The 14,726-nt window shown below is 35.0% G+C and overlaps 1 protein-coding gene across 1 annotated transcript; it reads right to left on the reverse strand.

Annotated features, from left to right (window-relative positions):
- Positions 1-781: 781 nt before the first annotated feature.
- On the reverse strand, positions 782-6,016 carry LOC129939254 (uncharacterized). Its single transcript, XM_056047214.1, has one exon. The coding sequence runs from the start codon at positions 6,014-6,016 to the stop codon at positions 782-784; it is 5,235 nt and encodes a 1,744-aa protein (XP_055903189.1).
- Between the last annotated feature and the right edge of the window lie 8,710 nt (positions 6,017-14,726).

Consider the following 14,726-nt stretch of genomic DNA (forward strand, 5'->3'; position numbering starts at 1 on the left):
GTTGTAGAAAGTATTTAGGTTCGAATTTTGCATATTGTGAATTAACTTTATTGATAAGAAATACAGTTTTTTTTTTAAGTTTGAATATAAACTTTATCTAAGGGAAAAGTTTTATAAAGATTTATGAGAAGAGAGAAGAGAGAAGAGAAGTGTCAATAAATTATTATTCGAAAACTGATTGTGATTCGATGGCTTTGCGTAAAAAGGATAACAATTGCAATTAAAGTGTTTTTGTTTTTTTTTTCGATTTTTGTTTTGCGTTTTAGCCATTAGTCATTGATTTTGATTATAATAAAATGAATCACTAAATAGTGAAAAACACAACCAATCAATATTTCAAATTTTATTGTTCTTACCAAGATCTCTAGAGATCTTACCAGCTTGGCGATCGAATTCAAAAAGGGACAATTCAAGTTTTCTTAGAATCATAATCGATTTACATAAATGCGAGAAACAAAGCTTTCATTATATACATTGTACATATGTACATACAATTTTGGCGCATTGCAGATGGCAAAACAGTTTTATGATATCATCTAGCATTGATTTCAAATATAATTTACAAACAATTGTAGAAAGGGATTATCTCTTAATCCGAGTAGCAAAAAACAATAAGAAACACTTCATAGGGTAAGTTTACAATGTTTGGTAATTAGAGTAAGATGTTTAAATTCAATATAAATTAATTCAATATAATTAATTAAGTAAAAAGATTTAAGTTATCAATATAATAAAATAAAGCGATTTAAATCACAAACATCCCGGCGCCCCTGAACCAGTTTCAGGACAGTGGAAGGATGGCCAATTTAGCTATAGGTCGAGTAAATGTTCCATTTGACGTTCGTACAGTGGCCACACGAACAAGTTGATCAGCACCCGGTGAAACATTTTCAATCTGGCCCAGCAACCATTTTGTTGGTGGTAAGTTTGGCTCTTTAATTACCACAATATCACCTGGTTTCAGATTTGGAAGTTGTTTTTGCCATTTGGGTCGTTCTTGGAGACTCGTAAGATACTCCTGCTGCCACCGCTTCCAGAATCCTTGAACCATGTTTTGCAAAAAATTCCAATGGGTCAAACGATTTGTTGGGGTTTCGAGTTGACTCGGCTCAGGCACAGCTGTTGTTGGTTCACCTATGAGAAAATGAGAAGGTGTTAAAGGGTTTAAATCCACATCAGAGAGACAACATAAAGGTCTAGAGTTTAAGATAGCTTCGATTTGACAAGTTACTGTCGTTAACTCTTCAAAGGTCAATATTGTAGACCCAATGACACGTCGAAGGTGAAGCTTTACGGATCGTATACCTGACTCCCACAACCCACCGAAGTGAGGTGCGGAGGGTGGAATGAAATGCCAGGCAATTCCATCCTTTGCAAGCGATGAGATTACTGTATCGTTATGCTTTTGGGACAGTACCAGTTGATGCATTTCAGAGAGGCAACGTTTTGCTCCTTGGAAGTTTGTTCCGTTGTCACTGTAAATGTTCCGACACAGTCCACGTCTGGAAACAAATCGACGCAGAGCGGCAAGGAACGCATCAGTAGTGAGATCACTTACAACCTCTAAGTGTATTGCTTTGGTCGAAAAACATATGAAGAGTGCAATATAGGCCTTCAGCAGTTTCGGTTTTCTACCTCGATTAAGTTTGATTGTGAGCGGGCCAGCGTAATCACAACCTGTGTCTGTAAACGCTCGATTCGGCTGAATCCGTTGAAGTGGAAGGTTTCCCATGAGTTGCTCACAAGTTGCTTTGCGCTGCATGAAGCATGGTTTGCAGCGATGTATCACCTTTCTTACAATGTTTCGGCTACCCATTATCCAAAACTGCTGCCGCACAAATGTAAATGTTTCCGACACTCCAGCATGCATATATCTGTAATGAATGTCCTCTACTATAAGGAAAGAAATTTTATTAGTTTTTGGAAGTATTATAGGATGTTTAATATTATATGAAACTGCTGCATGTTTTATACGACCGCCGACGCGTAAGAGTCCATCGCTGTCCAAAAATGCAGAGTATTTTAGTAAATTTGACTTCGGCGATAAAGTCTTAGTTTTAAGCAAGTCGTCTATTTCCCTGGGATAAGAAGTCAGCTGCACATGTTTTAAGACAGAAATTTTTGCAGAATGAATTTCATGGAATTTCAAGCCACCTGAAACGCGAACGCCAGTTGATTTCACGCGTAAGTTTGATATATAACGACGGATATATGCAAGCACTCTAATTAACCGATGCCACGAAGATATATTGTCAATAATGTCTTGAATAACGCTTGCATAAAACCACGAAACAAAGTTATTAGTAGGCAATGGTCTGGCCTCGAGTTGAACTGGATCCTTATTAGCAACTTCATTATATGTGCAACGCTTAGAATGAATTGGCCAACGTTCTTCCGATTGGGATAGCCAAGAAGGACCAGACCACCATAGACTATGATTTACGAGTTCAGAAGGGGAAACACCGCGCGACGCACAATCAGCTGGGTTGGATTGCGAAGCAATGTGCCTCCACGAATGACTTGGAACCGTTTCCAATATAGTTGAAGTGCGATTTGCCACGAACGTTGTCCACCGACGGGGAGGTGAATTAAGCCAATGAAGCACTATTTCTGAGTCACACCACGCACATACTCTAATAGATTTGTGAACATTCAAAAAAGATTTTATGAGTTTTAAAAGTTTCGATAAAAGAAGGGCTCCACAGAGCTCTAATCGGGGAATAGAAAGAGGTTTTAAAGGAGCCACCTTTGTCTTCGCCGCGATTATTGTCACTTTTACTTCACCCGAGACCGTTCTTGATCGCGCATACACAACGGCTGCATATGCCAACGTAGAGGCGTCCGAAAACCCGTGAAGTTCTATGTCCTTTTCAGAAAATATATTACGTCGTACCCGAATGTCCCGAAACAAAGGAAGTTCATCTCGATGGTTCATCCATTGGGTAGTTATCCTTTGTGGAAGCGGGTCATCCCATCCTAATTTAAGTTCTGATGACCAAAGTTCTTGGAACATAATTTTAAAGATGATCACGGATGGAGCCAAAAAACCTAACGGGTCATATATTCGTGCAACTTCCGATAGAAGAGTTCTTCTTGTTAGAGATTGGTTAAGCTTAGGTTGATTGAAACGAAATGAAAAGACATCATTGCTTGGGTTCCAGAACATTCCTAATACCTTGATGAAGGAAGACGACTTTTCATAATCCAAAGAAGAATACTCACAATCTTCTGATGGTATCTTAGCCAGAAGACTCCAGCAATTTGAACTCCACTTACTAAGTTGGATTTTGGCTAACGATAGAAGTTCTACAAGTTCTGACTGAATTCTCATAAGATCTTCAATAGAGTTTGCTCCCGTCATGATGTCATCAACGTAGACATCGTTCAAAAGAATTCGAGCTGCAATAGGATGTGTTACTTGATAATCCTCAGCAAGCTGTTTCAAGACACGAACAGCCAAAAATGGAGCTGAAGAAGTTCCATAAGTTACAGTTTTGAGTCGAAAGTGTTTCACATTTTCGCTAGGAGAATTTCGCCAGACAATACGCTGATAGTCTGTTTCGGGTTTTCGGATCAAAATCTGTCGAAACATTTTTACTATATCGGCTGTAAATACGAATCGATGCTGGCGGAAACGAAGACAAACTCCGAAAAGATCTCTTTGTATAGGAGGACCTATGTATAAATGGCTATTAATAGACTGCCCAGTTGAGTCACCGACTGAGCCATCAAAAACGACCCGAAGCTTAGTCGTAGAACTGTCGGGCTTAAACACCGCATGATGTGGAAGATAAAAATGTCGACCATGGGAAGATTTTGCCTCATCATCAGGTACGCTTTCCATATGACCAAGACTTAAGTAATCTTCCATAAACTTTCTATATTGTCGCTCTAAGTCAGGGTTTTTTTGAAATCGACGCTCCATAGAATTTAGCCGAGACATGGCGGCAGCTAGTGTGTTACCAAAAGAAGGCGATGGAGTTTTCAAAAGTAAAGGAACAATATATCTACCGTCTTCAGAGCGAGAAACAAATTTACGAAATAATAATTCAGCAGGATCATTATCTGTTTGGATCCTGACTGTGGAAACTTCCTCCAGTTCCCAAAAGCGTTGCAAGAGATAATCAGTATCAACAGATGATTCGGCATTGCATATGCCAACGCAAGAAATTTGATTAAAAACGAATTCTCCTGTAATGACCCATCCAAAGGAAGTATTCTGCGCCAACGGTCTTCCTTCTGGGCCTATGATTTGTTCTGGTTTTAGAATCGACCAAACTCTGTCTGCTCCTAGTAAAATATCTACCGAACTCGAAATATTAAATAGTGGATCAGCTAGTTCCAACCCTTGAATATAGGCCCACGACGAACTATCAACAGATTGAGTTGGTAAGTTAGAAGTTAGTTTCCTCAAAATATGTACATCACACTGTAGAACGGTGTTGCTAACCCTCGAAGCCAATGAAATTGACATATATCCGTTAGTGTGACCAGCATTTGCAGAAGAAAGTCCTAAAATAGGTATTCGAGAATGTTTTCGACGAAGACCAATACGTTGAGCTAATGCTTCTGTAATGAATGAAGACTGTGACCCTGTGTCTAGTAACACTCTACATTTTATTAGTTCACCCTGATGATTACGAACATAGGAGAGAATGGTAGGCAAAAATGTTTGCTTTGGAAAACCAAAATTGAGAGAATGGTTGGTCAACAAGGGAGAATCAGAACTAGCAATAGGAACACCGGAGGTAACGTCAGCATTTGAGTTGTCTACAGGAAAATCGGAAGAAGATTTCCCTTTCGAAGAATATTCAGGACCACTAGATTGATTGGAGTGGACAAGTGAGTGATGCCGCGATTTACAGACTCGACAACGAAAATGGCTAAAGCATTTGTAAGATGCGTGGCCAGAACGAAGGCAATTAAAACACAATGAATTGTCTTTAAGAAATTTCCGACGAGAATCAATACTTAGCGAAATAAACGAAGGACACTCTGATAGTTTGTGATCACCTTTGCATTTGAAGCACTTAGGGTTTTGTCCTGCTGACTCAGCTACGTATGAGCGAATTGAAGTCGGTTGCTTTTTTCGCGATGTACCCGGAGTGTTCATCGGAGTGCAAGATTCAAACGCATCACATCGTAATTCAAGAAAATCAAGCAATTCCTGCACTTTACAGTCGTCCCGAGAACCTACTTTTTTAGCCCAAGCATGTCTGGTTGCCTCATCGAGCTTGTTGAGAAGCAGAAAAATAATCCAAGGGTCACGCGTTTCTTTCTTCGCTGCCTGAAGACCACGAATAACTTCATCGGCACCGTCCGTAATTTTTCGTAAGGTGTCTGGATTTGACGAAGACATAGTAGGCAGTGAAACGAACGATTGTATAAGGGAATGTACGAGTAAGTTTACGCGATTATACCGTTTTTCGAGTTTTGTCCATGCCCCAATATAATTAGCATCGGTGGGGGATATATGGCTGATAAGATCAGCAGCTTCGTTTCGCAAAAAAGATTTTAAGAAATGAAATTTTTGAGTAGAGGTAAGCTTATCATTTGTATCTACCGTATCGATAAACATGTCGCGAAATGTAGGCCAATCTTTGTAATTGCCGGAAAATGGAGGAATGTTAATTTTAGGAAGGCTTACATTCGAAGATTTACTAGACGAATTAAGTTTGCTTAGAAATGAGGATTGATTTTGGGCAAGCTCCTCGACAAGATTAATTTGTTTATCAACACTCTGTTTTTCCCGAATAGCTTTCGTAAATTTCGTATGTGCACCAAAATATTTCATTTCGTATTCTTCAAATTCTGCTTCAAGCGTAAAAACTGCTTGCTCGTCTAAACCTTCCAAAGACGAAATATGGTGGAACGAAAAGTCTTTCCACGCGATTTCTAATTTTTCTAATCTGACTTCTAACATCGGTAAATCTTCATCGCCCGTAAGAGATTCACAAAAATTCGTCGCACGCGTAATGGCTCCCTTAGCATGTCCACGAAGTTGCAGTGACGTCATTTTAATCAAATACAATTATTGTTCTTAATTAAGAAATCGAAATTTAATCCACCACACCTTGAATAATTTCTTAAAGATTTCTATAAACCGGTACTTTAAGCTATTGTCTTTTTAGCGATTTATATTAATAAGTTTAATTAGCTATTGAATACTTTTTCTTATTAGTGAATTAAACACTCGATTTTTCAATTAATCACCAGTTCAAAAAATATAAAATATCGGGATCGAAGGACCAATGATTTTGATTATAATAAAATGAATCACTAAATAGTGAAAAACACAACCAATCAATATTTCAAATTTTATTGTTCTTACCAAGATCTCTAGAGATCTTACCAGCTTGGCGATCGAATTCAAAAAGGGACAATTCAAGTTTTCTTAGAATCATAATCGATTTACATAAATGCGAGAAACAAAGCTTTCATTATATACATTGTACATATGTACATACAATTTTGGCGCATTGCAGATGGCAAAACAGTTTTATGATATCATCTAGCATTGATTTCAAATATAATTTACAAACAATTGTAGAAAGGGATTATCTCTTAATCCGAGTAGCAAAAAACAATAAGAAACACTTCATAGGGTAAGTTTACAATGTTTGGTAATTAGAGTAAGATGTTTAAATTCAATATAAATTAATTCAATATAATTAATTAAGTAAAAAGATTTAAGTTATCAATATAATAAAATAAAGCGATTTAAATCACAAACAGTCATGTTACTCCGCTAAAAAAAATTAAGTATTTCTAGTTTTATTTTTTTAAATAATAATTATTGTGGAGAATTACTTACAACTAAACCAGAAGTTCCACAGCTACCGCCAAGAAGAGAATCATCGGTTCTTGAGGATATAATAAAGCGAAAAACGTTTGAGTTATTTTTCACATAGCGGGTTACTTTGGATGAGCCGCTTAAAAATATTAAGCGAGATTAATTTAGTACCGACCCTGAATGTTACCATACAAATGTTATAAGCGATGTCTGCCATGCAAGTTGTACAGGTGCTTAGAGAATTTTATCTCTTCCCGTTGTTGTTGGTGGTGTAACGCAGTTCAGGAACAAACCATGCTTATAGATATGAAATAACTTTCTTATCTGTGTTTGTCGCAATATTAATCTCGGTGTCAGCCTGATCTGGGTTCCGGGCCATAGTGCCATCGTGGGAAATGAACGGGCCCTTCATAGCTCACTTGCGGAAATGGTTAACATTCCTCTTGGTGCTATGAAGGGTAAAATATTTTCTATCTACCAAACTGAATCAAACCGAAGGTGGAGCATTTTACCCAACTGCATTATATCTAGGAAGATATGGCCCACCTATAATAAAACCTGAACAAACGATCTTCTATGCAGGCCAAGGCAAGACATAGCCAGGATTGTTGCGGTTTGTACCGGACATTGGCCTATAAGATTTCATGCAGAGAAGTTGGGTATCTCTTACAACACCTTTTGCCGTAGCTGTAGTGACCAAAGAGAAAGTGAAACGATAATCCATTTCCTCTGCAAATGACCTGCTTTGGCTTTGAAAAAGCATTCTTTCAAGAACTTGATGAGCTATCTGAGACAAAGATAAGAGACCTAATCTTTTTTCTCAATGCGACAAAATGGCTCTAACATAATCGCTATGAAGCTTCTCTATCAATCTATCCCTTTCAATCAAAGGTCAAACGAGTTGTTGGTATCAAAACGGCGCACTACAGCGCTAATTGGATCTCAGGCTAGGTTGCCTTGAGATCGCCATTTCTACCTACCTAGAGTTCACCTGCGTGGTCTAGTATATGTTTGCATATGGTGACTTTTCTCTTTGTTGTTTACTTAAACTAGACGCTAATGTCTTTTTTAAAGAGTGTAGCAATGCTTCTCTGAGTATGTATTACCCGTGAAGACCGACAACTGCAGTGTACTGCATATACTCCGGGTGGTTGTAGAGGTAATTGGTTTGTTGGTGATTTGAGGTAGTTAACCACTTTTTAGGTGATAAAAATATGGATTTTAAACCCTATTATACTGTACCAATTACACCTTTTACATATGGCAGGTTGGTTGTTTTTGTCTAATTGGCTATCTACCTTTTTTTAAGGAGGAGGCTTTCACGTTTTTTTTTATTAACTTCCCATTGGAAGTTATTTTAATGGGTCCGATTTGTCAAATTGAAAATTTTGACATTTTTTGACGTTTAAGGTCCCTAGAGTCAAAAGAAAAGATTTTTAGAAAGATGTCTCTGCGTGCGTGTGTACGTCCGTACGCTAGAAACTTGAATTAATTTTATATAATATATAGTATTTATTTTTTGAAAAAATCCGTTTAACGGTTTTTTTTATAAATCAAAAAAACTGAAGAAAAAATTGTCACCTCCAAAACAATTTCGTGCAACGAAGAATAATGTTTTTGACATCGGATAAAATTTTGAGAAAAATCGAATTGACAGTTTTCTTACAAAAAATAAAAACCGAAAAAAAATTAACTAAAGTTGGTAAAAAATGATTTTCGACTCAAATATCTTTTCAAAAATTTGAAATATTATCTTAAAACTAATTGTACCTTATAAGAAATATTGTTTTCAACATCCGGTAAAATTTTGAAAAAAATCGAATAGGCAGTTTTTTTACTTTTTAAAAATTTACTTTCGACTCGAATAGCTTTTCAAAAATTAAAATTATTGGCTTCAAACTTATTTTATTTTACAGAAAACATTGTTTTCGATATTCAGTCATTTTTATATAAAAATCCAACAGTCCGTTTTTTCATAAAAAATAAAATGTACAAAAAATAGTACGCAAATTTGGTAAAAATTAATACGAGTACATATAGACAAACTTTTAAGCAAGACAAATCAACAGGCGGGATGGGAAGTTATCAGTGTGAGTCGCATCCCAGCCTATTTTTTGTATGAGTAGCGATTCAGTGACACTTTCACTTTCACATCTAAAAATGTAATGGAGTCATCATTTTCTTTTTTAAAGTGAACTTCATTTTTAGGTATTTTAAGCTAATACGCACCATTAAATTCGAAATTTTAGAATTTTTAACTTTACAGAAAGTACAATGGTTCATTGCAGTACAAATAAAACCAACTGAGTCGAATCCATTCGCTGCTATAGTTGCAACTATTTGAAATGTTTAATATTTTTCTTAAACACCATCGACAGACGTTACTTTGAGTTATTCAAGTACTTCGTCTACCTAGGCTCCGCTGTAAACGCAGAAAACAACACCAGCGCTGAGATCAAACGCAGAATAACTCTTGCTAACCGCTGTTTTTTTGGGCTAAGAAAGCATTTAAGTTTTAAAGTAATCTCTCGAGGGACTAAAGTGTCGCTATAAAAGACCCTTATCATCACAGTCCTGCTATACTGTGCAGAAGCATAGACAATGACAAAAGCGGATGAAAGAACCTTGTGTCGGTTCGAAAGAAAAGTTCTTCGTGTGATCTATGGTAACGAGCTGTACGAGCTGTACAGCAACGTAGACTTAGCCAGAAGGGTAAAAGTCACGTAGAGCGCATGGAAACCAATGATCCGGCCCAGAAATTCCTCGAATCCACACCCACAGTAGAAAAAGACCGCGGATCAGGTTGCGCGCACAAGTGAAAAGTGACCTCACCCAACTCGGAGCGCGAAACTGGAGACATCTAGCCAAGCACCGAGCTAGATGGAGAATTTTCTTAGGTGAAGCCCTAGTTCACACAATACTGTAGCGCCACCTTAAGCAAGTAAGTAAATAATTCTGAGGTGCTTTCAAATTGGTAATATAAGTTGAACTTACTTTCAAAAATAATTTGAATTTTATTTGTCCAAATAAATGTAACCAAATTTTTAAATTTGGGGTTATATCTTTTGTGCTACAACAAGTTAAGTAGCGCTTTCAGCCGAAAAGTACATTGGGAACAAAAAAATGTAAGAACATTTTTAAATAGAGAACTTACTTCAATCCTTTTTGGGAACTTATTTCATTTTTTACTTGCGATATATAGGAACTACATATATATGGCAAGTTTTGCATTTGTGCAAAATTTCGAACTCGAGATTTTAATCAAAAATGATATTATAATGGTAAAGAAGTCAAAAAAATTGGATCCCGCGATTCTGTCCGGTCGGTTTTGTCTGTCTGTCCATGCTCTTACAGCCTAAACCATTGGGTCGATTGAGTTCAATCGTGGGGGTTTAGGTTTTGAGCAGATTCGCGTTAGGCGTTATTTTCATTTTTTTTTAAAGATCAAAACAAACAATGGATCCCATACGTTTTTTTGGTCAAAAACAGAAAATTGGAATGTTCTCAAAAACAAACCTATAGATTTTTTTTTAATTTTCTCTTAAATTTTATTTTTTAACTTGGCTTTAACTAAGAAAAACATATTTTTGTATTGATCATAAAAGGTACCGCTCATAGAACCGTTATTTTGTTTTTTAATTTTCTCAGCAACTTTTTTTCTGAATAAGCTCTTTTATTGCCTTAACAATACTTGATTATCAAAAATGCAATTTTTGGATTTTGGATTTTTAAAATGGCATTTACATTTTTGAAGACAAACTTATTTTTCGGGTAAAATTTTGAATGTTAAAATAGTTTTTTTTTTAAACTATTTTAACTGTGCACGAGCCTAAAAGAGCGGATTATTTTGACAAAATTGTAATTACATTCCTATCTTTTATCTAAATTAATGCATTTGGTACATATTTATGTATTTTTATGACAATAATTATTGTAAATACCAACGATGGCCGCCCGTGTAGCGCCACTGTATCGGATTAACGAATATGATATATTAATCAACATTCTATTTTAAAGTGTCTATCAAGAAGTATTATCTTGGTACCTTTGTTTATATGATTTTAAAATTGTATTCATTACAAATAAGGTTGTTGTTCACATATTTTACTTGCCTTCGCCTATATAAAAGCATAAATACTTACTACAAGTTTAAGAAACGGCCCAGGAGTATATGTATTTTCTATTAGAATCACTTTTTCAACGTATAGATACACATTATACCTACCTATAAAGGTATTACGTACAACTTCTACAACTACTGCTTACGTGTTACTTCATAACTAAAATCCAAAACACATAAGAGCCTGACCGTAAAGAACACATGAATAGCAATTTTTTGTACTTGTTTGTATGATTGTTTCTTTTAAAATTTAACGAAAAAAATAAACTGATCGTAATAACTCCATGTTTCCGCTGAAAACTTATAGGAAAGAAGGAATACGATTGGATTGTAGTCAGTACCTTCTACCTACTAATAAGAATAACATTCCTTCATTATCATCATAAACATGGCTGAGGACACCAATGAACTATTCTTTATTCGTTTTAGACACCTACCTAACTACACAACCAATTGGCGATCGTTTTACAATTTAAACATACGAGTACATGTTCTTCCTCTTTCTTATCTTCAGATAATTTACTTTCCATCCTGGTCCTTCTAATATGAAATTAATATAAAGCTATCCAATGGAAAAAGCTTTGAACGAGCTAGTTGAATACACAAACAATTGGATGAGTTATTCTACGATGAGTTGTGTCTTGAGGTTCTTGACCAACAAATGTCATTTATATCTTTGAAGACAAATTCATTTTACAGGTATATTTTTAAATCTTATATAGGTACTTTTTTAAACAGACTCTTTGCATCAAGAAACAAGTTCGTGCGACCAAGTCGTAGATTTTAATTATTTTGAAGTTTCCTAACCAATTGGGAAGTTTATTTACTTTATGAGTTATTTCACGGAGCCGTCAAATTTAGGTCAACGCGTCAACCTTCAGAAGCTAGAAAGGTAATACTTTACCTGGCTTGTTTTTTCGAAGAAATATACTTTAATTCAAAATTAATCGTATGACTACTAAAATTTGTATTTTACTTCTTTAAACTTTATTGCTAAAAGTACTGCTTTAAGTTAGTAATTGAACGACATTTACAAAATAGCGGTTTGCTGTCAAAAACAATTCACATTTTTATTTTCACTCAATTTAGAATTTGAACTTTAGTTATGCTTTAAATTATTTGTATAACATTTCACTCTAAGAAAAAGAGCAAATATTCAGGTTCTTGAGAAGAAACCTTGAATAAGAAATCGTCAAATTAAAATATTTGATTTTTTAAAACTTTCTCTAAATATTGTATTCTTAATTTGGCTTCTTCCCAAAAACATAATTTGGTATTGCTCCAGAAGGCTACCTCTTAAAAAACCTTTATTTTTTTTTAAGGTTTCTCAAGAAGTAATGAACCGATTTCAATATTCTTCTTTTCTGTGCAAGTTTTTGTCGATGTCAAATTGATGATCAAAAAAGACATTTTTTTTTTGATTTTTTTAAATATATTAATTTTGTTTACAAAACTCGATAACGAAATTTAAATGTAAAATTTATTTTTATAAGCACTTTATTTAGTGCTTACAAAAATATTTTAAAGACAAAATTTAAAATGATTTTCGAATAAAATGAGTTACATTTTTGAATCTTAAAATATAGGAATTATTTATAAACAGACTTTTAAATAGACATTAGGAAGTTCTAAAGACCAAACCATGCATTTTATTTCTTTCAAAATTTCTGTCAATTCAAAAGATTTTAAGAAATTAAATAAATCTACTTTTGAAGTGAATTTGCTTTGGATGCTCTAGAACTGAGATTTAAACACGAATTTTAATAATATAAATGTCCTAACAACAGCAAAAGTGACTTTTTTGTTAAACTAATGGCTAATTGAAAAACATAATAAACGTTTCATATTTATTTATTGATATAAAAGCTTTGTATCTCTTAAAATTTGAATTGGAAAGAGATTCCAAAACGTGTAATTTGTTTTACAAACGTTTCTCCTCAACTTATTTGTTTACCATAGTTTGTTTCAATTTAGAGAAATAATGTACTCAAGTGCACCTATATGGTCCAATTTAAGAATCAAGCATTTTTCTCTCTACAATTTTTGGGTTGTGATGACTCCTTTAAGGTCAAAATACGAGTAAGCAGACTGATAGCGATAGAAATAATAGACTCCCGAAAATTGAGTTCGATAAAACTACGTCAAAGAAAGCCCGACAATTCTTCATATAAGATCGTCTCTCTTGATTTTTTGTAGGGTTCTTTGCATTAATAGAAATTGAAACAAGAAAAGTATATTTTATTTTTCGAAAAAAGCTACGTTTCAAAACAATTTCTAACAAAAACCTTCTAAACTATTGTCTTTTAGCTCTTAAATATGACCTTAAATATTAACCATTTAGAAAACTGTTGGAATCCCGGAATTCTTTCATATATAGAGTGTTATCCAAATTAAACAGTTAGACCTTACCTTGCTGAGCAACAGTCTTCTAAAATCTATATATATAAAAGAAAGTCGTGTTAGTTACACCACTTATAACTCAAGAACGGCAGAACAGATTTGGCTGAAAATTGGTAGGGAGGTAGCTTAGAGCAAGGAGACGGACATAGGATACTTTTTATCCCGTTCGACAGCGTTCCCGTGTGACTTGACATGAAACGTCAGTCACTATAAAACGTGGTATAACAAAAAAGAATCAGACTTGGAATAACAAAACGCAAATGACAGCTATGTAATTGACGTAAAATGACAGCTATGTAATGACGTATGGATGACAATTTGATATTTGTAAGAAATCAATATTAAAACTATTTCTATTAAATAAATAATTAAGAAGTGGATTGAAGTGAAGTGAAGTTTAATTAAAAGTGAAGCGAAGTTTAATTAATAATGCCGCGACCAAGACGGTCGAATCTTTCCCGACAAAGCCGTAATGCAAGAAGAATACAAAATACTGCAAAACACTCAGCAATGGCCAAAGTTTTAGCGGCATCGAAAATCATCATCTGGGACGAATGCACAATGGCGCATAAACGTGCATAAGAAGCACTTAACCGAACATTAAAAGATTTACGCAATGACTTGAGATGTTTTGGAGGAGCAATGATTTTACTGTCTGGCGATTTCCGCCAAATACTGCCAGTAATTCCAAGATCTACGGCTGCCGGTGAAATAAACGCTTGATTCAAATCGTCAAATCTATGGCGCTATGTGAAGAAACTGCAGCTGACAACAAACATGAGAGTTACATTGCTTAATGATACATCTGCTGAAGATTTCTCGGAGCAATTGCTGACTATCGGTAATGAATTCACTCAAATCTATTGGTTGCGTCACAAATGAAGATGAAGCCACCAACTATCCAATTGAATTTTTAAACTCTTTGGACGTGCCTGGCTTACGCGTTTGGTGGTTAGTAAATTGATGAACGATGTAATTTACGCTACGATAATGATAGGAAAATTCAAAGGTGAGGAAGTTCTCATTCCGAGGATCCCGATGATCCCAACCGATATGCCGTTTGAATTTAAAAGACTTCAATTTCCGATACGTTTTGCATTTGCCATGACCATCAACAAATCACAAGGCCAATCCTTAAAAGTTTGTGGTTTAAATCATAAACTTTCATGTTTTTCCCATGGTCAATTATACATATAATGTTCACGGGTCGGAAGACCATCTGCGTTGTTTGTTTTTGCGCCTGATAATAAAACAAAAAATGTCGTGTATCACAAGGTACTTAAGTGAAGAGCAACCTATGTACTAAAATACAGAAATAATAATGAATGATTAATGTAGTTATTTAATTTTGTTTGTATTTTTTCCAATAAAAAAAAAACACAATCTGCTTATTTATTGTCATTAAGGCGGAAC

Source organism: Eupeodes corollae, chromosome 1 (assembly GCF_945859685.1).
Source record: "Eupeodes corollae chromosome 1, idEupCoro1.1, whole genome shotgun sequence".
NCBI lineage: Eukaryota > Metazoa > Arthropoda > Insecta > Diptera > Syrphidae > Eupeodes > Eupeodes corollae.